The sequence below is a fragment of the Macaca nemestrina genome, chromosome 12 (assembly GCF_043159975.1).
Source record: "Macaca nemestrina isolate mMacNem1 chromosome 12, mMacNem.hap1, whole genome shotgun sequence".
NCBI lineage: Eukaryota > Metazoa > Chordata > Mammalia > Primates > Cercopithecidae > Macaca > Macaca nemestrina.
In genome coordinates this window covers 31,742,978-31,769,599 of record NC_092136.1, presented here as the reverse complement: position 1 = coordinate 31,769,599, position 26,622 = coordinate 31,742,978, and the positions used below count along the sequence as shown (strand labels likewise).

Sequence of the window (26,622 nt, the reverse complement as noted above, 5' to 3'; positions counted from 1 at the left end):
TCCCAGTTCAGTCCCTTGCTGGGCGCATGCTGCCCCTCCCCTCTCCCAGAGGCTCTGGACCTACACAGCTGCTGAAAAAGAGAAAACGTCCTTACCTACAATGAACCATCACAGGCACCCTCCTAGAAATTAAGGTACTGTGGTCATTTACCTTACCCCAGAATAATAGGAGTGTGTATAAACAGAAAGCTTTAGTTTAGATAAATAAGATATCCATTATAAAAATTTTATATTGAATAACCTATAAGTAATTTGAAAAAGAGCCTTCTGGCTAGTTTTCACTTATTTCAAAGTCAGTGGGGGTAAATGCATTCTGATTCACTGTAGGTTTTAGACTCTTACAGCCTTAACAACCCTGTAAATCCATAACTAGCATCTTCCTATCTGGCAGACCCTTTACCTCAAGCCTCACAACAATTCTTTGAGGTAGGTGTAGAAAGTGAAAGTTCAAAAAGGTTGGGGGAAAAAAAAAAAAGAAAACTTGTCCAGAGACACAGCCAATTAGTGGAAGAGAGTTTGAACTCAGGTTCCTAACTACAAAATCCACGGATTTAACTGCTGCTATCCTGAAATGAAATATCTACAAGTAGCAGACACTGAGAAACAGACTGGCAGATAGTGTTTTGAAATGATCTTCTGTTTCCAGGAAGGACTAACTAGGTGCTCTTCAACTCATGCTATTGGGTAACTTTCCAGTAAAAAAAAAAAAAAAAAAAAAAAAAAAATTGCACTTTATGTTTTCTTTTCCAAAAAGAGGCAGAAACTGATTTCTTCAAAGTAAAAAAGCACCAGGAACCCATTCTAGGCTTTCCAAAGTTAGGCACATATTAAAAAGAGTATGCAAAACAGGCAGAGAAGTAGATCTGCTGACCTGAGGAGCTGAGTGGGAAGCATGGACTTGCCAACTTACCTAAGTGACCTTGAGCTATCCAGCTAACTTTGCACAGTTTCCCCTTGAGTAAAGTGAGGTGCAAGTACAGATGAAAATGTATATAAAACATAGTGCTTAGAACCCTGTACCAGAAAGTTGCCCTCATCACAATGAATGTCAGTACTAGCTCCAGCCAGCCCATCAAGAAGCCCTCAGGGGGATCTGTCAGCATTCGTTCAGATCTGTTGGCAGCAACCGAAACTAATGTGAGCTAGTAGACTTTGAACACTGCTAAAGGACTTACCAAGAGGACTCAGATGTATAAAGCTGGTTCATTCTGTCAAGAGGCCCAAAGTCTTGGGCAGGCTCTTATTTTTTCAGGACATACGTGACATGAGAAGTCATGGGGGCTGACTGCAAGGACACAAGAAAAACATACCCATACCTTGAAGCCCCCAGTACATTCAAGACTCAGTTCGGCAAATGGATTAGCATCTTCAGGAAATACCATGAGCTCAATTGACCTACTCATCAGGTGTACCTTGCACCCCTAGCTCATCCCCTCAAGGGGACAATCCAATGGGGTTACCACCCAATACTGAACACTATGACAGTTCCTGTAAATCCAGATGAGTGGAGGGCATGGGGTAGTGGCTCTCGAGCAAAGAGCCAGTAGGCAAGACTGGACCCAAAGGCAATACTGTAAATATCTTTACATTACAGGATTGCCTTCATGTCCAGGTACTCAACCTTGTCTATAGCATGAGTCACAGCAACTTTATGCAGAAAGCAACCCCAAAGTTTAAGGCCATTTATATGACCGTTGTTGATTTGGACAGCTTAACAACCCTCTTCCCATCTCCCCATTTAGCAGCACCCAGATTCTGCTTTAGAGGACTGCCTTCTTCCCAATGTAGTCTGGCCAAAAAGTGGGTACATGACACAAGATAGCAGTAAGCCAATTTCATCCTCGAATCTTGAATCCTGAGAGAGGCTTCCGAAACTGTCGACTCCTGGCTTTCTGGAGTGTGGCTGAATTCCCCACCTCTTCGCCCCCAAAAAAGTTCCCAAAAATTCATTTTCTGCTCAAATTCATCAAAATTCGTTCTCATTCCTTAGAACTCACATGAAATGTGCTTCTTTGCTCAGCCAGTGGCTGTGGGCATGGTCAGTACTTCCTTCGGCCAAAAAAAAAAAAAAAAAAAAAAATTCCTATTGAGGAAAGAGTCATACCTAGTATTTTGTCTTGAAACTGAGGATTAAAGATGATGTAAGGAAAGACACTGAGCTAACAGAGAACACAGAACACCAAGGTAATGCTAAGTTTTGATAAGCAAGTCTCTATTTTTCTATGTTCAGGGAATGGCATCAACAGAAGAAAACTGGCACTGCTCAGGATGTCTTCTTTCAGTTACTGCCATTAAGCATACTGCATATGCTTTTATCCTTTTGGGCCATAACCACATTCATCCGCTTGTTATATTTCATTTTCAGAAAGGCATCATTCACTGCACTCAATTTGTCTAACAGAGTATAATCAAGAGTTTTTTTTTTCAACATTAATCAAGAAATTCCTCCATCTGCAAAAGTCAGGCGATGCCATTAAATACAGCCAAGATCATAACATACAAATGTTATTAAGGTCTACTGAATCTTGAGCTTTATTCACTAGAATACACAGGGAAAAGGAAAAAGTTTTTAGAAAGAGCTTCTGAAAGCCTCAAACATGTGTGACTGTGCTAATAGCCCTTACAAAGGTATTTTATACAATCTATGCTGAGTCAGCTAGGAGTTAACAGAAGGCTGGATGCAGACGGTAAAACAACCCTGCACATCTGTTGTTATTAAGGATGACCTCTGGAAGTCTCAAACTGTAACCACAAAGGTTGTTCCCATTGCATTCATACTGTATACACACATACCTGAACAGCCTTCCTACCAGTAACATTTAAAATAAGCACACTTAATACTGCTAGTCACATGTACGGAGTGTTCATTCTGTAACTGTGTGTGGTAAATCCAAGATATCCCACCATTCCAATTTAAAAAAAAAAGGAGAGGAAATAGCTTTAACACACCATTAATGTATGCTATTATACTTTTCCAGTGAAAGATAACAAAGCCCATATAAAATTTAAAGATAGAGGAAAAACTCGACTTTCAGCCACTTGTATCTCCCTTAAGTTTTCATGCCCTGCCATCTGGAACACTTACCCACTTCCCTTCCAGAAGTCCTCTAGCTCTGCATTAGGGATCTTGTTGCCCCTGACTGACACCCACATATGGAACATTTGGCATGCCTCCATGGCAACACGGGAGCCCTGAAGTTTACGAAAGCGTTCATGTGAGAGAGGATGCTCACACACTCCTGCCCAATCCTCCAAAGATGTACTAATGATGCTAACTGACTACATCCAAGGAGCCAGAGGAAAAATAATCTGAGGGTTGCAGAGAACCCACTCAAGCTGTCACTGCAAAGCTGGTCCTCCCAAGAGCAAAGGAAGAAGCATGCAATCTAGCTCAAGTCACACCTACTTCACTCTTAAACTTCTTCCTTCAAGTGGGGATTCCCTGCAAACAGGACTGGTCTTCGAAGTCTCCCAGAGCCCCTCTATCTTAGCCAGGTTGCTCAAGTCAATTTTATTCTTTCCCAACAGGATCCGGTTGGAAAATATCAAACCTTTAGAATGCAGCAGCAAGGGAAAGGGGACTATGCAGGAACGGGGAGTATGGGAGAAGCTGTCCTGGTGTTGACTTAGGGATGAAGGCACCAGGCTGCTGCCAGAAGTGGGGTCACCAGCAGAACAACTGTTTTCTCTGATAAGGATGTCCCACCACTTTCAAGCTGTTCGTTTAAGTTACACAGGTCCTTCTTGCAGCAGAAGTACCGTAGCTCGCTTTCCTTCAAGAGGGTTGAAATGTCATTGAAATTGCAATTCGCAAACTTCCAACACTGGTTATATACTTGTAACCCTGTGGGGAGACACACACACAAGGGTAAGAAAGTAAGTGGGAAGAGTTCTGTATCTGCCTTTGAACCCTCAATTGTATTTCATATGTATCCTGTGCAAGTAGAGACATCTAGACAAGATGCTCATCCCAGGTGGGTTATAAAGGAGAACAATTAAGTAAATAATGATACATCTCTAAATAGAGCTTTTCCAGAAAACCAAGGTCTCATCATAGCCAGTATAGTTGTGGGTGTGGGATGGGAGAGGAACAGGCATTTATACTGTTAAGAGGGAAATTTGGTAGTATCTGCCAAGATTTTAAACACATGTCCCCTTTGATCCAGCAATACCACTTTCAGAGTTTACACTATGAAGTTACTTGGGGTTTTTTTCCTTTTCCTTTTCTTTTTTTATTTTTATTTTTATTTTTTGGAGATAAGGTCTCACTTTCTTGCCCAGTCATCTGGTCTTGAACTCCTGGGTTCAAGTGATCCTCCTGCTTCAGTCTCCCAAAGTGACAGGATTATAGGGGTAAGCCACCATGCCCAGCCAAAGCTATGTATAAAAGAGGTTAAGATATATGCTCAAGAAGGGCCACTGTAGCACTGGACAGTATCTGTACAGAAAAAAGCCTGAAAACAACCCAGTCCATTAATTTTTAAAAAGTGTTTAAAGAAATTACAATAGAATTTCTTACAATGCAAGTCCACGTAGATAAGAAATGACATGGGCCTATGAGTGCTAACATGGAAGGAGCTTGATTAAAAAAAAAGGGAGGCTGAGGCAGGAGAATGGCATAAACCCGGGAGGCAGAGCTTGTAGTGAGCCAAGATCCGGCCACTGCACTCCAGCCTGGGCGACAGAGCGAGACTCCATCTCAAAAAAAAAAAAAAAAAAAAAAAAAGGTGGGGTGTGGGCAGAAAAAAAGGTAAATTGGATGGACTTCATCAAAATTTAAAACTTCTGTGCTTCAAAAGGCATTACCAAAAAATAAGAAGATAACTCACAGAAAGGGAGAAAATGTTTGCAAATCACATGGAAAACACTAGGCGCGGTGGCTCACACCTGTAATCCCAACACTTTGGGAGGCCGAGACGGGATAATTGTTTGAGGCCGGAAGTTTGAGACCAGCCTGGTCAACATGGCAAGACCACCTCTCTATTTTTTTTTTTAAAGTCATATGGAAGAGCATAGTATCCAGGATATAGAAAACATTCTTAAACTCTACAATAAAAAGACTAACCCAATTAAAATATGGGCAATGAGGCCAGTGTGGTGGCTCACACCTGTAATCCCAGCACTTTAGGAGGCTGAAGTGAGAGGATTGCTTGAGGCAGCCTGGGCAACATAGTGATATCCCAACTCTATACACACACAAAAATTTAAAAATTAGCCAGGCAGGGTGTTGCAGCTTTAGTCTTAGCTACTTGGGAGGCCGAGGCAGGAGGATCACTTGGACTCAGGACTTTAAGGCTGCAGTGAGCTATGATTGTACCACTGCATTCCAGCCTGGGCAACAAAGCAAGACCCTGGCTCTTTAAAAAACAAAACAAAACAAAATAAAACAAAACAAAACAAAAAGGGCAAAGGATTTGAATAAACATTTCTCCAAAGAAGATTCTCAAATGGCCAATAAGTACATGAAAAGATGCTTGATATCATTAGTCATTAGGAACATGCAAATCAAAATCACAGTGAGATACCACTTTATACCCACTAGGATGGCTAAGATGAAGAAAATGGCAAATAGCAAATGTTGCAAGGAAGTGGAAAAAACTGGAACCCTCAAACATTGCTGATGGGAATGTAAAATAGTACAGATACTCTGGACAAATGTGGCATTTCCGCAAAGAGTTAAAGATAGAGTTATCCATTTGACTGAGCAATTCCACTCCCAAGTATATATACTTCTGCCATTCTCTAGAAGGATTCCCACGTAATTTAATGGTGTTATCATCATGGAAGAATACACCTCGTTTATCTTTCTATTGAGTTTTTAAAATTTGCCACATGGATGATTTATTTTTAAAATATTTAAAACTTCATTTTAAAAATCATTAGATTATTCAGTAATACAGGAAAAGTTTCTACAAAAACATGCCATCATGGTCCCATTTTTGGAAAAATAGCCTTGGGCACACAGGAAAATAAAGGCCAGAAGTATATGCTCCAAGTATCTTATCGTAGTTTTTTAATATTCAGAAAAAGCATGTTAGGCGAAAAATGTATTAGTTGAGAGAGTGGTGTTATGGTAGATTTTCTTCTCCAAAAATAACTGAGTGCCTATGTGCTAGATACTGGGTCATAAGAAGGTATTTGTCCTTGCCCTGAAACTGTTTTCTTATCGTCTGTGCTGGAAAGAAAAAAAATGCAGATGCATACTTCCTTATTTCAGGTTTGTAGCTAATTTACCCAATTCCATGAAAAGCCTGGAACACAACACTTCTCAGTTTATAACTGCAGGCGTAACTGTCCTTTCCTTCTCCTCTGAGGGGATGGGTATTTGGACTGGAATTTAATGAAGTTTGGTCAAGTGGCAGAGTCCAGATAGAGTATTCTAGAAATGCCTCTACTTGCTGGAGTCTTAACTAAATAACTGGAAGCTTCTAATATTGTACTAGAGGCTGCTGGTGATTCAGACAAGTTACTGCTTTATGTAATAGTAAGTAAGCACTGGAACTTGAAAAGCTTTAAAGCTGTCAGAATTTTAATTAGGGAAGCCTAGCAGCTTGGGGAGAACAGACAGTAATTTATTAATCATTGCTACCAATTAATCATTTACTATGTGTCCTGCAGCATACCAAAGTGCTTTACTTGAATTATCATATTCAAACAACAGCCTTACGATGGTAATCTTCTCACCAAAGCCAGCCTCGGAATTATCCACATAAAAGTGGATTATATCAGAGTCCCTGGAGTGTTAAAGGTTTTCTCCTCCCCACTCTTTTTGTATACTTTGGCTCAAGTCTATCTAAAGCCAACAGTCTTCAGTTGTCCTGGGCACCCTTAAATGTGGTCCTTGTTCAGAACATCATTATAGCAATGACCACTTGGCACTGTCATCAGAGGCCCCTTCAAGACTAATTTAACCTGGCTTATACTTCCATGGTTTATACTGCTAGGATGCCAGTAAATATTGGTTGAATTAGCAGCCAACCTCTCTCTCTTCTAGACTTACTTTGCATAGCACCATCATATCCGTCGCTGTGCGAACGTCATAGAGTACAGTTACACAAACTTACATGGACTAGCCTAGTACACACTCAGGCTATGTGGTATGTCCTGTTGCTCCTGGGCTACAAACTTGTGCAGCATGTTTCTCTACTGAATACTGTAGGCAACTGTAACACAGTGGTAAATATTTGTGTATCTAACCATATCTAAACATAGAAAAGGTACAGTAAAAATGTGATACAAAGATTTTTAAAATGGTACACCTGTACAGGGCACTGACCGTGAATGGAGCTTGTGGGACTGGAAGTCAGTGAATGAGTGGTGGGTGAATGTGTACATTAGTGTACACTACTGTAGATGTTTTAAATATTGTACATTTAGTCCATACTAAGTTTATTTTAAGAAATCAACCCTAGTTTGCTGCCACTTTACTTTAGAAACTTAATTTTAAATGTTTTTACCTTGGTAATAATAGTGTAAGACACAAACATGTTATACAGTTGTACAAAAATATTTTATTTCTATTCTTACTTTATAAGCTTTTTTATTTTTATTTATTTATTTTCGAGATGGAGTCTCACTCTGTCACCCAGGCTGGAGTGCAGTGGCATGATCTCGGCTCACTGCAAGCTCCGCCTCCCGGGTTCATGCCACTCTTAAGCCTCAGCCTCCCGAGTAGCTGGGACTACAGGCGCCCGCCACCATGCCCAGCTAATTTTTTGTATTTTCAGTAGAGACGGGGTTTCACCATGTTATCCAGGATGGTCTGATCTGCTGAACTCGTGACCCACCTGCCTCGGCCTCCCAAAGTCCTGGGATTACAGGTGTGAGCCACCACGCCCAGTCAGAACCTTTTTTATTTAATTTGTTTTTAAACTTTTTTGTTGTTGTTAAAAACGAAGACACAAGCACACACATTAGCCTAGTCCTACATAGGGTCAGGATCATCAGTATCACTGTTTTCCACCTCTTCATCTTGTCCCACTAGAAGGTCTTCAGGGGTAAAAGTACGCATGGGGCTGTCCTGTCCTAGGACAGCAATGCCTTCTTCTGGAACACCTCCTGAAGGGACCTGCCTGCTGAGGCTGGGTTTTTTTTCTTTTTTGCTTTGTCTTTTTTTTCTTTGTAGAAATAAAAGAAAAAAAAAAAGCCTTGTTCTGTCACCCAGGCTGGAGTGCAGTGGCGCGATCTCAGCTCACTGCAACCTCCGCTTCCCGGGTCAAGCAATTCTCCTGCCTCAGCCTCCCGAGAGGCTGTTTTATAGTTAACATTTTTTTTAAATAAGTAGAAGGAGTACATGCTAAAATGATTTAAAAATATAGTAAATACACAAGCCAGCAACACAGTCATTATAAAATATATACTGTACATAATTATCAAAATATCAAGTATTATATATTGTGTTATATTTTAGTTTTGTAAGAAACTACCAAACTGTCATCCACAGTAGCTATACTGGTTTGCATTCCCACTAGGAATGAATCAAAGTTCCCACTGCAGCTGGGTGTGGTGGCTCATGCCTGTAATCCCAGCACTTTGGGAGGCCGAGGCGGGCAGTCACTTGAGGCCAGGAGTTTGAGATGAGCCTGGGCAAGAGTGAAACCCTGTCTCTACTAAAAATATAAAAATTAGCTGGGCATGGTGGCTTATGGCTGTAATCCCAATTACTTAGGAGGCTGAAGCATGAGAATCACTTGAACCCTGGAGGCAGAGATTGCACCACTGCCCTCTAGCCTAGGTGACAGAGCAAGACCTTGTCTCAAAAAACAAAAAACAAACCAAAACAAAAAAACAAAGTTCCCATTGTTCCACATCCTCACCGGCATCTGGAGTTGTCAGAGTTTTGGAGTTTGGTCGTTTTAATAGGTGTGTCTCATTTTTGTTTACATTAACCATTTATAAGAAATTTTGGGATTTAAAAGCTGGAAAAATATCTTGGCTCTGACCTCCTTTCCTCTCCTCCCTACCTCTGCTGTCCAACACATACATTTCATAAATGAAAAACAGAGGTGGAGAGAACTAGCTGGTGGCAAGACAGAAGTCAGTGCTCCTAATTGCTGCTCTAATATTCATTCAACACATAGTGATTGCTCTGATAATCTCATTTGGAAATTATACTTAGTTTAATTATACTTAGTAGTGAGGAGTCCAAGAGACACAGTTGATTAAGCTAAAGAGCCAGGTCTTCTGTGCTCATATATAATGACCACGTTTTCTCTAGGGGCCTTACTACACTTTCTACATTAACAGTGAATGAACACGGTCTTCCAATGGAGGCAGAGGGACTGGTCCCCTACAGAATCAAGAACTCTGAATTGAGGGTTTGCAGTTTTAGCTGCAATTCAGCAATTTATATCAAAATTATCAGATGCTCCTGGTTTTTTAGACAGGGTAACTATAATTTGTCTTTAGTTATTGAGGGATTTCTCCTTTCTGGGGAAGTTAATCTTCTTTATCTCAGGCTTTTGTGAACCTGTGGGTGTTCCAAGGCTTTTCTGAGTTTACCTGACATGTTCACCATTTCTTGATGTTGACACTGGGGGGAGTTGGTGTAGAAGATCTAAGAGTACAAAGAACCTTGTGGAGTGTTTTTATTATTAATCTCTTAGAAATCTAAGCCTGGGGTTTTACCTTGGACACTAAGAACATTCTGAAACCATCATTCCTCGCTGGCATCATTTGCACACATCGATTCTATCCAGAACCATACCAGCAAGAACGAAGGGCATGTCTTTGCTGGTTTCTTTCCTCTGTCTACCACTTCCTAAACTCCATTTTAACAGGGTTGACGGAGGTGAATATTCCGTAGTCTCACAAATTTGGAAAATGCAGACTGGACAGGACTGGTGCATGTTAGTATTGCCCACCCCCACATTCATGAACACGTTGCTCTGAGGCTACCGAGCCCTGGTACCAGATGTTGCCCCTCGCAGGCACACCTCCTACTTATCCCTCTTACCTCCTACTTGTGCTTTGAGCTCAGCTTGAGTCTCCTCAGGACTCTGAAAATACCAGATACCCCATAGAATGAGACAGAGGCATACATAAAGTCATGTAGGACAGTCAAACAGGCCTTTGTCATAATTTTAACTGTATGTGTCTTTTCTTTATCTTTGCATCCCTAGCTCCTAACCTTCTGCTGGGCACACAGTAGGTTCTCCAAGGTTGAGGAGGCAGCACAGGGCTTCTGTTAAAGGGTACAAAGCTTTGGAAACAGATGGACTTCCATGTTCAATTCCTGAGTTGGTTACTTGACAATAGTTTGTTGCTTAATCTGAGCCTCAGTTTCCACATTTATCAAATGGAAATAAAAGATCACCCTTAGAAGTACAAAACATTAAATTTAAAATGCATGCACATGTATACATATGTAACAAACCTGCACGTTGTGCACATGTACCTTAGAACTTGAAGTATAACAAAAAACAAATAAATAAAATAAAATAAAATGCATGGACAAAGTGCTTAACGCAATACACACCTGATGCTAATAAACAGCAGCTATTACTTGATGCAAGTCTAATGGCGATTACAGTGGCACAATTTTCTTCCCAGGCACTTATTACCCCTTTACATTTAGGAGACAGACAGGGTAGGCTCTTACCAGCTCTGGCAATGAGACACGTATCAAAACCAGATGAACAATTGATGGCTGTTTTGCAGTCAGTAGTGGGGTTAGGACAGTTGTAGCACTGCAGGCTATGACCTAGAATCAGGAAGAAAGTAAGGATCTCTTAAAGCAACACTGACTTGTTCCCTGGCAGCCCACCATCTCCATTAATGTGGGCCCAAAGTCGGCAACTTGTGGTATACTTCCATTCCCGCACAAATGTATAGCAGTCATATCTTTCCAAATTGAAACTACAGTTCCAGCAACATTTTTTGGAACCTGATGCGAGCACAAAGGAAATATCCACATTTGAAAATCCATGTAACTGTGCAATTGAGAATCTTCCTCCTAACCTGCAACTGGAAGGAGATTAGTCTGCAATGTAATGATGTGTTAAGAGGAAATTACCAAGAGAAACAAACAGAATTCTGTAAGTGTCTTCCAAGCAATGAATATGCCCAATTAAATCACATCCTTGTGGGTTGATGATCAGTGTCTGGCAATACCTATCTGCATGAAAATACATTTTCAAAAATGAAATACATAAAATGTCATCACAGATCAGTATTAACAGATGAACATCTGCAACTGATTTGATGAGAGGGAACACTAATTTTGAACCTCAATTAAGCAAATGGTTATCCCTCTAAAAAGAATTCTATTCCCCTCATTAGTAGATGCATATTATATGGTTGGACTCAATTATTATGTTGTGAATTTTGCCAATAAAAAAAAATCTGTGAAAATTAGTTTCTTCTCTTATTATTGAGGTAAGTCTCATAATACCCTTGATTTTGCCTCTTGACCTGCAAAGCTTAAAATATTTACTATCTGGGCCAGGCGCGGTGGCTCACACCTGTAATCCCAGCACTTAGGGAAGCCGAGGAGGATGGATCACCTGAGGTTAGGAGTTTGAAACCAGCCTGGCCAACATAGCGAAACCCCGTCTCTACTAAAAATACAAAAATTAGCCAGGCATAGTGGTGCGCACATCTAATCCCAGCTACTTGGGAGGCTGAGGCAGGAGAATCACTTGAACCCAGGAGGCAGAGGTTGCAGTGAGCCAAGATTGCACTACTGCATTTCAGCCTGGGTGACAGAGTGAAACTATTAAAAAAAAAAAAAAAAAAAATTGCCAGCTGGTCCCGTACAGAAAAAGTTTGATAACTTCTGGGATAAGGTATCATTACTGAACTACCTGCTTCTAAGGGACTGACCAAATGCCAGGAGTACACATTGTCAAAGACAACAGCTATGCACTTTAAACCCATGGCCATAGGAGAGCTGGGTACCAGCAGACACAACATGAGGGTCATCTTACATCAGAAGCAAATTGCCTCCAGTTCCCTAGCTTGAAAAACAATTATTGCTCCCAGTCAATTCTTAGGACTCATCCTTGCTAGCTGTCAGGTTTTACTGGGTTATTTTTCCTTCTCCATTTTTATAACAACAGTGACAAGAAAAGATGAGTTACGGTCCACACATGTGATGGGGAGAGACTAAGGAAGCAAGAGTTGGAAGGAAATCGTCCTGCTTTGTATAGATAACCCCTTTTCCATCATCAGAGATAAACTATCTTCCTGCCATGTGACTTCTGCCATGTCATCAGTATTTGGCAGTACCCACCTGTATGAAAAGATATTTTCAAAGAGGAAACATGTAAAATTTCATAAAAGAATGTCATGGTTAAACCAAGTGTGGGTTTTAGAGCCCAAGAGCTGACTTCTAGTTCTAAGGCTGAAGCCTAGGTTTATCACCATGGAAAGAGGAGACTTTTCAGTGGAAAGTCCAGTGGAAGGAAGGTGGGTCCTCACTTCCTGAGCACAGACAGGAACCCAGTTCTCTAGAGCATCTAAAATGGCCATGCTTGCCCTCACAGATGTGAAATCCTACCCAACAGAGGATCCCTCTGACTTGTGAAGGTTCCAGATTAATGCCTTGAAATATTAGTTTTAAAAAACAACAACAGTAACAACAACAACAAAAACTAGGCCAGGTGTGGTGGCTCACACCTATAATCCCAGCACTTTGGGAGGCCGAGGTGGGTGGATCACTTGAAGCCAGGAGTTTGAGACCACCCTGGCCAACATGGTGAAACCCCACCTCTACAGAATATACAAAAATTAGCCAGGCGTGGTGGCACATGCCTGTAATCCCAGCTATTCAGGAGGCTAAGGCACGAGAATCACTTGAGTTGGGGAGGTGGAGGTTGCAGTGAGCCAAGATTGCACCACTGCACTCCAGTCTGGGAGACAGAGTGAGACCCATGTCTACATAAAATAAAATAAAACCAACCCCCTCCTTCCCCACTTTTTTGCAGATAACAAGACAGATGTCTGGAGAGGTGACGTGACTCACCCAAGGACACCTGGCTACAAAGCAGCAGAGCTGGCGGCAGCCTCGGTAGCCTTGGGGCGTGTGGGCAGGGCCCTATCCACCGGCTTTGTTTATTCTCCCCCACTGTCAGCCTGCGGCTGTCATGACTGTATGAGAGGGAAGCCACAAGGAGAAGGCACAAAGATGCAATTTTTCTCTGGTCCCTTCCTTGTGCCTGACGTGTATTCATGCTCATGAAATGGAAAGAATCTAAGATGACAGGTGTTGTTCTTGAGACTGGCCATTTTTGAGGGTCATTTTAAAAGGTTACCTGTACATGTGGATTTTTGTACTGACCAGATCCTGGGCTCATTTGGCTTCTTGAGAAACCTTTAGAAGGAAAGGCTAAAACCCATGGTTGGAACGTCTGTGGGCAAAAGTATTCATGGCAAACATGTTCATTCAGTGTTCAAATATCTGTGCATCGATGTGCTAAGCTCTTCACAGGATTGTTAAAGCTCTTCATAGGATTGTTAAGAGAAGTAGGCTCAATTATCTTCATCCCCATTTTGCAAGAGAAAACTAAGACTAAGATGTTAACTAAATTGTTCAAAGCCACACAGCTACTAAGTGACCAAGCTGAGCTCAAACTCAGGCTGTCAGTTCTAAAATCCAAGGTTGGTTAACCATGATGTTCTAATTGACCTGAGTGGGAAGAGAAGGAAACTATAGATTATGGGGGAAACTGAGGTCAAAAACAGGGCCAGGTGCAATGGCTCAGGCCTGTAATCCCAACACTTCGGGAGGCTGAGCTAGGTGGATCATTTGAGGTCAGGAATTCCAGACCAGCCTGGCCAACGTGATGAAACCCCGCCTCCACTAAAAACACAAAAATTAGCCAAGCATGGTGGCATGCACCTGTAATCCCAGCTACTCAAAAGACAGAGGCATGAGAATCGCTGGAACCTGGGACACGGAGGTTGTAGTGAGCCAAGATCATGCCACTGCCCTCCAGCCTGGGCGACAGAGTGAGACTCTGTCCCCCTGAAAAAAACAAACAAACAAACAAACAAAAAAACAAGCAATAGGTCAGTGGACAACGGTTTGATATTTTAGCCACTAAGCCAGGGTAGCCGAGATTTCCCCTGGACTACGAGAGGCAGAGTTCAGAGGAAAGTTCCACTGCAGGGTCCTCAGACCCTTTGGGCAGCAGCAAAGAAGGCCTCTCATCTGTGGGCGTGTGAGCTTCACATCTCAATTCTCTGAGAAAGGGCTGATGTGCAACCCAAGATTTGTCAGAGAGAAGCTGATGGTCCCAAGCTTGCTCCATAAACAAATGCAGACTGCTAGAAGTAGGATATCACTGGGCTATTAAAATTCTAGAAAATATTCCAACTTAAGCAGCAGAGACAGAAAAAAAGAAGGAACAAAGAAAAATGAATTTAAAAAAATAACTATAGAAAAAATATAGTGTTTTAACACAGGTGAACCACATTACTGTGCACCCTGGCTAGAATCACAGAAGTGGAGGGAGGGGTGCTGTGACTTCTCTTTCTGCTCCGAAAGGGAGAGCATATTAAAGTGTGTCCTGGGGCAAGTTACTACTTTGCCTTCATTTCCTTAGCTGTAATATGGGAGGTAATAGCATCGACCTCCCGGGATGGTTAGACAGATTTAAATGAGACAGGCTCTGGCACAGTCCCCAGTAAACAATAAGCAGTCAATATATGGTTGCTACTAATATTCTTTTTTTTTTTTGAGACGGAGTCTTGCTCTGTCACCCGGGCTGGAGTGCAGTGGCCGGATCTCAGCTCACTGCAAGCTCTACCTCCCGGGTTCACGCCATTCTCCTGCCTCAGCCTCCGGAGTAGCTGGGACTACAGGCACCCGCCACCTCGCCCGGCTAGTTTTTTGTATTTTTAGTAGAGACAGGGTTTCACCGTGTTAGCCAGGATGGTGTCGATCTCCTGACCTCGTGATCCGCCCGTCTCGGCCTCCCAAAGTGCTGGGATTACAGGCCTGAGCCACCGCGCCCGGCCGGTTGCTACTAATATTCTAAGACATGCTACGGTGGTATGGAAATCTTTTTTTAAATTGCTCACTGTATTGCTACTTCCTTTTCTGCTTCCCCCACCAACCATATTTATAAAAAACAAAAATCCAGCAGCAGCCAAGACGTTATACCAACATGACACAGGCAGGCAACCACATCTGATCCTTACAATGAAGCATGTGTGTTTCCACTGTTATAGAAGTTGACTCAGAAGCACACAATTTCCTCCAGCAACCAGGTGAAGGGTAACTGACGGGAAGCAGTGGCCCAGTGACAGGTGGCCTGGAGCAGGAGGGAAGAGCAGTTGCCAGACTGTGTTCACATTCCAGTGTACCACTTCTGTGTGTTATTTGACAAGTTATTAATTTTGGGGGGGCCCTCAATCTTGTTGCTTGTAAAACAAGGATAAAAATACCACCAACTCCATCAGGTTGGCATGAGGATTAAATAAGCAAATACATGTAAAATGCTTAGAGTAGTGACTGGCACATAAATGCTGTCAGGGTTAGTTAGCTGCTGCTGCTGTAACTATGACCATCATCATCATCAAAACATAGGAGGAGCCCCAGAGCAGAAGGACTGAGCTCGGATGGCTCTAAGCAGAGTGGACCCCAAATGGACTTGCACAGCACTCTAAGAACGGTATCCACTGGTGTCCCCAAGCAGCTTATGGTGACAGGAGCGAAACTTCAGCCGCTGAGTGTTGACCCACCCCTGCCAAAAGCCACTTTGTAACCCAGGACAGGGCTGTAACTCAGGAAGATGCCCCACTGAGGACAAGGTCATAACACAGGAAGGAGCTGTCATACAACCCCAGACCTGTAACACTGGAAGGCAAAAGAAAGCAAGCCAGGCCTGGAGGAGGAGCTGGGGCTGAAACTGAGGCTTAAGAAGGGAGTTCATGTCCAAGGCAGCCTAGATCTGTGTCCTGAGACTGGAGCACTCACCTGAATGGCAGAAGACAGCCAGGACAAGCAGCAGCCCGAACAGGACAGACCCTCCTTGGATTCCCATTGTGATTGTCCACAGAACCTGGAAGGAAGGGACAGGAAGGACTGTCAGGAACCAACAAATGACTGCTGGTTGTCTCAAAAACCAAGGGCTGGAAGGCCAAGGAGGCTTCTGAGAGGAACATTTACAGGGGAAGTCAAGACACACTGAATCCCCGGGCCATGCCCCAGCTCTAACCCACAGCACCATATACCCTTCAGTAGGCTCAGTCCCTATAAGCCCCAGCATGCACTACCACACCGTGGGAATAACACTATCTTCCCCATCAGGGTTAGGGACTCAAACGACAATATGACCAAATTGACTCATACAGTCACTGTGGTTCCCACTCTACTGGCCCCACCGCAAGCTGCTGGCTGCAACAGAGGGCCACTTCTCTGAGCCATAGCACTAAGTGAATCAGACCAAAGGGGTGACCCTAGAAGGCACCAGCATGCATTCAGCAGCAGAACAGGGAGCAACGGCTTAGCATACCTGGAAGCTCTGGCTCCTCACTGTAAGAATTATAATGGGGACACTTGCTTGCTCTCTTTGGGCACATGAAGAGAGGTATTGGGCAACTTTGTAAGCTTCCATTACACAAATGCCTAGATGTGTAGTGATAGCATCAGGTGAGAAGGAAAAGCTGAAATGCCTCCAACCCTACTTTACCCAGTAAAGAAGCTAAGGCATGGGGAGGTTTTGAACTTGCCTAAGTACAAAGCATCCATAGCAGAACTAAGAAATTTCCCAACTCCAACCCTACATCCCTGAACCCATCTTGAAATAAGGAGGTGGCAGCGCCTGTAAACCAAGGTACTCCATATTCTATTCTCCAGAGTCCCATAGGCCCGGACAGACAGATGGGTTCTTGGAAGGGTGAGTCACCTACCCTCCCTAAGTCAGAAATGCAGAGTTCCCTGGGGAACTGACAATCCTGACAATCCTTCCTGTCCCTTCCTTCCAGGTTCTGTGGAATCATCACCTCTCACATCTTAAAGGTCATCTGCTACTTAGGAATTTGCTGATACAGGCCAGTGGAGGACTGAGAAGCTCCAGCAAAAGGGCAGGGTCTGACATTGTCCAAAAAAGAAAACAATCAGTGAGTCAAGCCTGGAGATGTGGGTGGTGGAGGTAAGAAAGAGGTGGTTTTATGATATGTGAGGAACCAGGAAGAAAGACAACTGTGGCCTGGCCTTTCCTTACAAATTGAGGGCTCCCCACCACCCGCTGGGCTCTGAAACCTACAGCCTGCCATGGGACACCATCCCCCATGTGGACCTTCCCAGGGGCCTGGGCTCCAGCAGCTGCCAGCGGCCTGCCTGGTTCCCCATTTTCAGTGGTTTCTGAGTAGGAAGGGTGATTTACAGTCTCAGGTTAGTGCTGCAAGTGAGCAGGGAGAGGAAGGTACTGGTCTGAGGTCCCCAAACAGAGAGCTCCAGACACTTCCTAAAAGTTAAGCATAGCATGATCGGAACCTGGGTATTATAGTGAGACCCCATCTCTACAAAAATAAAAACATTTAAAAAAATTAGGCTGGTGTGGTGGCACGTATCTGTAGTCCCAGCTACTTGGGAGGCTAAGGTGGGAGGATCGCTCGAGCCCAGGAGGTCAAGGCTACATACAGTGAGCTGTGACTGTACCGTTGCACTCCAGCCTGGATGACAGAGCAAGACCCTGTCTCCAAACAAACAAACAAACGAAAAGCCAATGTAGCTACAATGTCAGGCATCCCCATGGAAGCAGCAAGGAAGGAACCTCCTGACTCGGGTTAGGCACTGGAAAGGTGTCAGGCTGGCAGGAGCTGCCGGCTCAGGACACTTCCCTTGGAATGGTCCTTGACATAAATCACACCACCACAACACACAGGGTCCCTGACGGGGAGCTGTTCTTTGATGAAGTGCCTTAGAAAGAACTGGCCTGGGTGGAGCGCGGTGGCTCATGCCTGTAATCCCAGCACTTTGGGAGGCCAAGGTGGGCAGATCACGAGGTCAGGAGATGGCGACCATCCTGGCTAACACAGTGAAACCTCGCCTCTATAAAAATACAAAAAATCAGCTGGGTGTGGTGGCGGGCGCCTGTAGTCCCAGCTACTTGGGAGGCTGAGGCAGGAGAATGGCGTGAACCCAGGAGGCAGAACTTGCAGTGAGCCGAGATTGTGCCACTGCATTCCAGCCTGGGTGATGAGTGAGACTCCGTCTCAAAAAAAAAAAAAGAAAGAATTGGCCTGCTTTCACAGGTGTTCCAGTTCAGTCTGGAGGCCTCTGAACAAGGCCAGATAGTTCTGGCTCTGTCACCTCTTTGCTGTGTGTTAACCTCTGATCATGCTTTGGCTAGTAAGCATGGGGATAGTTATGTGTACTGCATAGCACAATGCCTGGCCAAAGATGGCACTCAAAAAGCTGTGGCCACTGTTAGTGCAACTTAGGCGTAATGAGGTTACCTGAGGAAGAAACTGCGTGGGGAGGGAGTGCTGGGGGGTGAAGGATGGGAAGGCAGACAAAGGGTGATGTGAGATGAGGAAGCCAGAGAAACACCCTGGGTTGAGTAAGCAGGGAAGACCTCAGGCATCAAACCTAAGGAAGCCCTCGGTTTTCTGGGACAGATGGGGAGTGTCAAGTCTTAGCTTCAGTTCCACATGACCGGCTGGTTGTTGCTATAGCTGATCCCATGACACACTGCAGGGGAAGCCAAGATGGCAGAGAAAGGAAGTAGCTATGTGTAGATGCCCAGGTCAGGCTGTTTGATCAAAATAAGACCAGGCCTTTAGGAACCACTGCCAAAATACGAATTTCCAAGAGCAAAACGTTCACGTGGAGTGTGTGTATGTGTATGGGGGGCGGAGGAAGGTGGGAGGCAGAAAAAGAAATAGCTGACTGTTTTAAGGCTATTTTATAAATGCCCTAAAATGTAGATGGTAACTAACACTAAGCAAGATCATTTACGGCTTTTATTTTTCTTCCTGATCCTTTACTTTTTTCCATCCTTTCCCCAAATATTCTATAATTAACAAAGTATTACTTTTACAATCAGAAACATCCGGAAAACCCACACATGACTATGTTCCTTTTCTAGTAGTTATAAATCATCTATCTTTTGGTAAAACTACTCCCTAGTCTAAAACACCCTCCATTTTAAGTAAAAAAAAAAAAAAAAAAAGGAAGATGCCCCTAAGGTAAGTGTAGATAAGATGACAAATGAACCAAAAGTGCTACCATTCCACCCAAACCAAGCACTTAAGTGCAAGATACACTCAGAAAGCATCAACACTCAATTCCTTTCCAAACATCTCAGGACTCATTAATAACAGCGGGTTTGTCCTTAAAGACTGTTCTAGTAATATTGCTACTGTTCTGAATAATTTTTAATTCTTCTAAAGAATGCACAACTGAAAAATCCCTCAAAGAAGATATGTAGGGACAAGTCTTCCCCATGATGAAGGAAGGGCAGGTTTTCCTGGGTGGTGCGTAAGTTGACTCTAGCCCATTTCCATAATGGGAGTTCCAGATAGACCTTTCATCACAGGAATAAGAAATAGTCAAGGTTATACAAACATTCTTTAAAATAGCAACAATGTAGTGACACACACATCCAAAGATAAGGAAAATGAGTATATTATGGTACACTTCCATGGTGGGGAACTGCATAGCCAGGAAAAGAATGGGCGTGGAAGGCTGCTCACAATGAATTAAGATCTACCAAGCAAATGCAAAGCAAAAAAAGCAGAGGTTGCAATCCTAGTCTCTGATAAAACAGACTTTAAACCAACAAAGATCAAAAGAGACAAAGAAGGGCATTACATAATGGTAAGGCAATCAATGCAACAAGAAGAGCTAACTATCCTAAACATATATGCACCTAATACAGGAGTACCCAGATTCATAAAGCAAGTTCTTAGAGACCTACAAAGAGACTTAGACTCCCACACAATAGTAGTGGGAGACTTTAACACCCCACTGTCAATATTAGACAGATCAACAAGACAGGAAATTAACAAGGATATCCAGGACTTGAACTCAGCTCTGGACCAAGCAGACCTAATAGATATCTACAGAACTCTCCACCCCAAATCAACAGAATATACATTCTTCTCAGCACCACATCGCAATTATTCTAAAATTGACCATATAACTGGAAGTAAAACACTCCTCAGCAAATGTAAAAGAACAGAAATCACAACAAACTATCTCTCAGACCACAGTGCAATCAAACTAGAACTCAGGATTAAGAAACTCACTAAAAACCGCACAACTACATGGAAACTGAACAACCTGCTCCTGAATGACTACTGGGTACATAACGAAATGAAGACAGAAATAAAGATGTTCTTTGAAACCAGCGAGGACAAAGATACGACGTATCAGAATCTCTGGGACACATTTAAAGCAGTGTGTAGAGGGAAATTTATAGCACTAAATGCCCACAAGAGAAAGCAGGGAAGATCTAAAATTGACACCCTAGCATCACAATTAAAAGAACTAGAGAAGCAAGAAATTAGAACGGCGATCATTAAAAAGTCAGGAAATAACAGCTGCTCGAGAGGATGTGGAGAAATAGGAATGCTTTTACACTGTTGGTGGGAGTGTAAATTAGTTCAACCACTGTGGAAGACAGTATGGTGACTCTTCAAGGATCTAGAACTAGAAATAACATTTGACCCAGCAATCCCATTACTGGGTATATATCCAAAGGATTATAAATCATTTTACTATAAAGACACACGCACACGTATGTTTACTGCGGCACTGTTCACAATAGCAAATTCTTGGAACCAACCCAAATGCCCATCAGTGATAGACTGGATAAAGAAAAAGTGGCACATATACACCATGGAATACTATGAGTTATAGTTCTTTGCTGGAAAAAGGATGAGTTAATGGCCTTTGCAGGGACATGGATGAAAGTGGAAACCATCATTCTCAGTAAAGTAACGCAAAAAGAGAAAACCAAACACCACATGTTCTCACTCATAAGTGGGAGCTGAACAGTGAGAACCCACGGACACAGGGAGGGGAACATCACACACCGGGTCCTGCCTGGGGTTGGGGGATGGGGGAGGGATAGCATTAGGAGAAATACCTAATGTAAATGACGAGTTGATGGGTGCAGCACACCAACACGGCACATGTATACCTATGTAACAAACCTGCACGTTGTGCACATGTACCCCGGAACTTAAAGTACAATTTTAAAAGAAGAGCTTAAACTTAGTATCTCCAAGAAAAAAACAAAAACAAATACAGGCACTTCTTTTCAAGTTCCTGAAAATGTTTTAGATAGCAAATGTTCTAGGTATTTGGGTAGAAAATGCAATGAGCCTATTTCCACTGTTTTAAGTAGGAAAACGTGTTACTGTCCATCCAAAAACCTCAACCAGCTCCCCAAATATCAATTAAATATATACACCCACACACATGTGACCCTTGAACAACACAGATTTGAACTGCAGGGGTCCATTTATATGCAATTCTTTTTAAGAAAATATATTGGAAAATTTTTTGGAGATCTGCAATTGAAAAAACTGTTACATAAACTGCATAGCCTAGAAATATTTTTTAAAATTAAGAAAAATTTAGGTATGTCATGAATGCATAAAATGCATAGAGATACTAGTTTATTTAATCACTACCCAAAAACATACACAAATCTATTATAAAGTTAAAATGTGTTAGCCAGGCATGGTGGATCATGCCTGTAATTTCAGCACTTTGAGGGACCGCGGTAGGCAGATTGCTTGAGCCCAAGAGTTTGAGACCAGACTGACAAAACCCCATCTTTACAAAAAAAATAGCCAGGTGTGGTGGCGTGTGCCTGTAGTTCCAACTACTCAGGAGGCTGAGGTGGAAGGATTGCTTGAGCCTGGGAGGTTGAGGCTGCAGTGAGCCAAGATCACACCACTGCACTCCCACCTGGGTGACAGAGTAAGACCCTGTCTCAAAAAATAAAAACTTACACACACACACACAGACCATACATGGCAACATTCAAAGTCAAGAGAAATGTAAACAAATGTAAAGATGCAGTATTAAATCATACTGCATAAAATTAACTATAGTATATACTGTACTGTTAATAATGCCGTAGTCACCTCCTGTTGCTACTGCAGTGAGCTCAAGTGTTGCAAGGATCTACTTATCATCAGGGATAGGATTAGTATCATGTGATGATAATTATCTGTGAGCCGTCTGCCTCTCTAGAAAATTGCATATCACAGTAAAAGGTGATCTCTTGCAGTTCTTGAGTATTTTCTTTATCATGTTAAGCACAATAGTGTAAAACTTGAATGACACATGAGACCCATACAGGGTACCTCTAGTGATGCTGGACACGCTCCCAAGAAGCATAGAAAAGTCATGATGTTACCAAAAAAACAGTTGAACTGCTTGATAGGTACCACAGATTGAGGTCCGCAGTTGTGGTCGCCTGCCATTTCAGACAGGTAATTCATCTTGTAAACAGACGACATAAACTCATGGTATCAATAACTATAGTACAGAACTATAATGGATTTTCTCTTCCTTATGATTTTCTAAGTAACATTTTCTTTTCTCTATCTAACTTTATCACAAGAATACCGTAGGCAATACATATAACACACGAAATGTGTGTTAATCAACTGTTTATGTTATTGGTAAAGTTTCTGGTCAACAATAGGCTATTAGTAATTAAGTTCTGGGGGAGTCAAAAGTTAAACTTGAATCTTCAACTGTGGGGGGGGTCAGTTTCCCTAACCCCACATTGTTTGGGGGTCAACTGCATATAAACATATATAATATATATTACATATACATGTAAACACATATACATATATATTACATATACGCACACAAATACACATATGTATGCACATATATATGCAATCCAAATAAATGTGAACATAAAGCATTTAACACATCCAATAATTATTTAATAACATTTAAGGAATTCACTCATCAGTATACTTACTACTGTGAAGTAGGTCTCACCTCCTACACCAACTGGTGCTGAAGACTAGGACGAAAATAAAAGAGGGTCCTAACATTGGTTCTCAAACTTTAGGGAGCATCAGAATCACCTGGAGGGCTCTTAAGCAGATGATGGGACTCCAGCCCTAGAGGTTTTAATGTAGTGGGGCTAGTGTAAGGCTCAAGAATGTGCATTTTGAGCACTCGGGGGCTGCGTATCTGCTGGTTCAGGGATCACACTAAGAACCACTGCGTTAGACGGTGACCTGGCATAAGGGCCAGGTTACTTTAGATAGGGTTGGAAATGTTTCTTCCAACAGGGCTATCAAAGAAGCTGTTAGTTCTGATTAAATATTTAGGAGCCGCTTCTACTTTTAAGGGCCCATATGATTATGACATTGAATGCAAGCCATTAGGCAAGACCTTGTGATGTGGTTTGGCTGTGTCCCCACCCAAATCTCATTTTGAATTGGAACTCCCAGAATTCCCACGTGTTGTGGGAGGGACCTGGTGGGAGATAATTGAATCATTGGGGGCCGTTTCCCCCATACTGTTCTTGTGCTAGTGAATAAGTCGCACAAGATCTGATGGTTTTATAAGGGGTTTCCCCTTTCACTTGGCTCTCATATTTCTCTTGTCTGCTGCCATGTAAGATGTGCCTTTTGCCTTCTGCCTCCCTAGCCACGTGGAACTGTGAGTCCATTAAAACTCTATTTCTTTATAAATTACCCAGTCTTGGGTATGTCTTTACCAGCAGCATGAAAATGGACTAATACACCACCAAAATCTCATGGTGAATTTTAATCCCCAGTGTTGGAGGAAGGATCTGGTGGAGGTGATTGGATCATGGGGTGGTTTCCAACGGTTTAGCACCATCCCCCTAGTGCTATCTTGTGACAGAGTTCTCATGAAATCTGGTTGTTTGAAAGCGTGTAGTACTTTCCCCTTTGTTCTCTTCCTCCTGCTTCTGGCAAGTAAGGTGTGTTTGCTTCCCCTTCTGCTTCCACCATGATTCTAAGTTTCCTAAGGCCTTCCCAGAAGCAGAAGCCTATACAGCCCAAAGACCTGTGAGCCCATTAAACCTCTTTTCTTTGTAAATTACCCAGTCTCAGGTACTTCTTTATAGCAGTGTGAGAATGGACTAATATATTTTGGCAAACGTTGCCAGCTCCCTCAACATTCTGAGCTCTGTGCCTTCTTCAGGGAACTGGGAGTAAATCTCCAGGAGTGGAGAACTTGAACAACTGCTCAGGGATCGCAGGGTACCTGAAATAATTAGCAGCCACTGCGTTTGTGCTGAGCGCTTTCCATCAATCATCTCAACTACCCTATGAAGTGAAGCCTATTGTTTTACTGACAAAGTGCTGTTAAATACTTCAGAAATGACCAGTGGAGAGCCTGGGTATCACTAAACGGCCATAAAAGGCGCGCTGCCTAATGTTGGTTTTAGTTTGTTTGTTCTTTGTGGTTTTGTTTTGTTTTTGAGGCGGAGTCTCCCTCTTGTTGCCCAGGCTGTAGGGCAACCGCGCGATCTTGGCTCACCGCTATCTCCGCCTCCGGGTTAATGTTGTTTTTTTAAAAGTCAGCAGTCAGACTCTAACAAGGGTGAGGCCTGAGCCGACCCAAGAGAACAAAACACTACGTCGTACTTAAAACGTCCGTTTCGGCCGGGCGCAGTGGCTCACGCCTGTAAATCCCAGCACTTTGGGAGGCCGAGGCGGGCGGATCACGAGGTCAAGAGTTCAAGACGAGCCTGACCAACAAGGGGAAACCCCGTCTCTACTAAAAATACAAAAATTAGCCGGGAATGGTGGCGCATGCCTGTAATCCCAGCTACTCAGGGGCCGTGGCAGGAGAATCGCTTGAATCCGGGAGGCGGAGGTTGCGGTGAGCCGAGATCGTGCCACTACACTCCAGCCTGGGCAAAAACAGCGAAATTCCATCTCAAAAAAAAAAAAAAAATTCCGTTTCGCCCGACACCTGCTTTTCAAAATTCTACATTTAGACCGCGAGGGGAGAGAGTAACGGCCGTGACCACGGAGGGCTGGCCTTTCCCCAAGGCACAGTCCCTCTAAACTGCCGGAGCTTCCCTTGAGACGAAAGCGATGGCAGTGGGCCTGGGTGCGAGGCTGCCCGGCGGGGGAAGGAGGCTGCTTCTGGAGAGGGCGCGCTCCCCGTTTCTCCTTCCTCGTAGATAAAATGAAGCCAGGGTTCGGCCAGGACACCGGGCCGCGGTGACGGGCGGAAGGGCCAGGCGTCGGGAAGCTCGCCCGGCGGGGGTCGTGTGGAAAGCAAGGACAAGGGTAGCCCCGCAGACCCTCCGCCCAGGCCCAGACTGCCGCCGCCGCCGCCTCGGCTCGTCCCACCCGAACCCCTGCAGGCCCTCGAGCCTTCTTACCTGGCGGCGCCCGGGATCCGCTTCCAGCCTTGCTCTACTTCTGCGCTCAGCTCCCGCAGCTCTTTGCTCCAGCCCGCGAGGCTCCGCCCCCGGATCCGCCCCTCAGGATGCCCTTGCTCTCCCAGGCTCCAGGCTCCCGCACCGCGCGGCCACGCCTCGGCAGGAACCCCCTCCTCTCCCTCCACCCCTCGCGCGAAACTCAGCCTCCCAGCCTAGGTTCTGAGCAGTCCGGGTGGCCAGGACCCAATGAGCACCTTCAAAACGCCAGGGACCTGAAAGTTTGCAGCGTCCTCCTCGGATTTGCTATGGGACATAAAAACAGTAGGAAACTTCCAAAGACTTCTGATTTTCCCTTTTATGTTTTTTTTTTAAGTATATTAAAATGTTTTTCAAAACGTTTCTGTGCGTCTTGCTGGTGCCCTGGGTGCCCCAAGGCCTGGCTGTCGGGCTATGCGGCCCTGCTGCAGTCTGAAGCTGCTTCCTGCTGCCAGGCTTGGGCAGCATCCAAATAGCCATCAGCCACAGCCGCATCCGTGTCTTGTGACTTGTTTGAAACCCAAACAAAATGTTATGCGTTTAAAAGCTTACTGGGCTGCTCAGGGACCAGTGTTTTGAATGAACCTCTTCGAGTGTCTCTATCAACTTAGCTGGTAGCTACTGTTCCCCAGCAACCACCAGCGACAGGGACAGAAGAGCAAGAGCAGGGGATCCGCCTGCATGAGTCTGTCCCTTCAGGGTGGCCTCGCCCTCAGGGACTGGATTGTAGGCATGGTTTCAATGACACAGCGGTGTGAAAGTTTAAGAGTTTTTAGTACTTAGGGACCCTGGGTGGTACACAGCATGCCTACAGGACACACACACACACACACACACACACACACACACACAGAGAGAGAGAGAGATCAGGGAGCACAGGGAGAGGGGAGGGAGCGACCCACCTACCCACCTTTGGGTCAGCAACTTTATCCGGGTAAGTTTCCCCTGGAGAGCTCTAACTGGTGGATTTAAAGCAAGCAGGTGAAAAGGCAGAGGCTGAAGGAACTTGAACCCGAGTTTGAAGCCGCAGCAGTGCCTTAATATCACGTCACTTCATGTTTATGTCTGGCCACCAGCTGGAGACATTTGCGTGGGGTATAGTATTGGAAACTGTCAGTGGTGATTGAGACCTGCTTCTGTTATTAAAAGTTAAACATATTTGAAAATGGATGCTGAGGTAACAAAAAATTATAAGCACTCACCAGAACCGGAACCACCATTTGGAACATTAATATGTGCAGATGTAATTAGAAGTTTCCATTTGCTATTATATTTGGAA

The 26,622-nt window shown here is 43.8% G+C and overlaps 1 protein-coding gene across 2 annotated transcripts; it reads right to left on the bottom strand.

Moving 5' to 3' along the window:
- Positions 1 to 2,503: 2,503 nt before the first annotated feature.
- Positions 2,504 to 25,463, bottom strand: LOC105471530 (CD59 molecule (CD59 blood group)). 2 transcript variants are annotated; one of them, XM_011724034.2, is made up of 4 exons: positions 25,308 to 25,463; positions 15,923 to 16,007; positions 10,601 to 10,702; positions 2,504 to 3,844 (listed from the first exon to the last, which is right to left on the bottom strand). In XM_011724034.2, exons 2-4 carry the CDS (start codon positions 15,987 to 15,989, stop codon positions 3,627 to 3,629), a joined length of 387 nt encoding a protein of 128 aa, XP_011722336.1. In that variant the 5' UTR covers positions 15,990 to 16,007; positions 25,308 to 25,463; the 3' UTR covers positions 2,504 to 3,626. The 2 variants fall into 2 exon arrangements, with proteins under 2 accessions (XP_011722336.1, XP_070930996.1); XM_071074895.1 differs by lacking the exon at positions 25,308 to 25,463 and adding an exon at positions 22,911 to 22,933.
- Positions 25,464 to 26,622: the final 1,159 nt, after the last annotated feature.

Bases quoted from the DNA above. Each gene is read 5' to 3' on its own strand.
- LOC105471530 (XM_011724034.2), bottom strand. From the start codon at position 15,989: ATGGGAATCCAAGGAGGGTCTGTCCTGTTCGGGCTGCTGCTTGTCCTG. The intron at 10,703-15,922 runs GTGAGTGCTCCA...TCCTGATTCTAG, and splicing joins GGCTGTCTTCTGCCATTCAG to GTCATAGCCTGCAGTGCTAC. The intron at 3,845-10,600 runs GTAAGAGCCTAC...GTCTCCCCACAG, and splicing joins GTGTCTCATTGCCAGAGCTG to GGTTACAAGTATATAACCAG.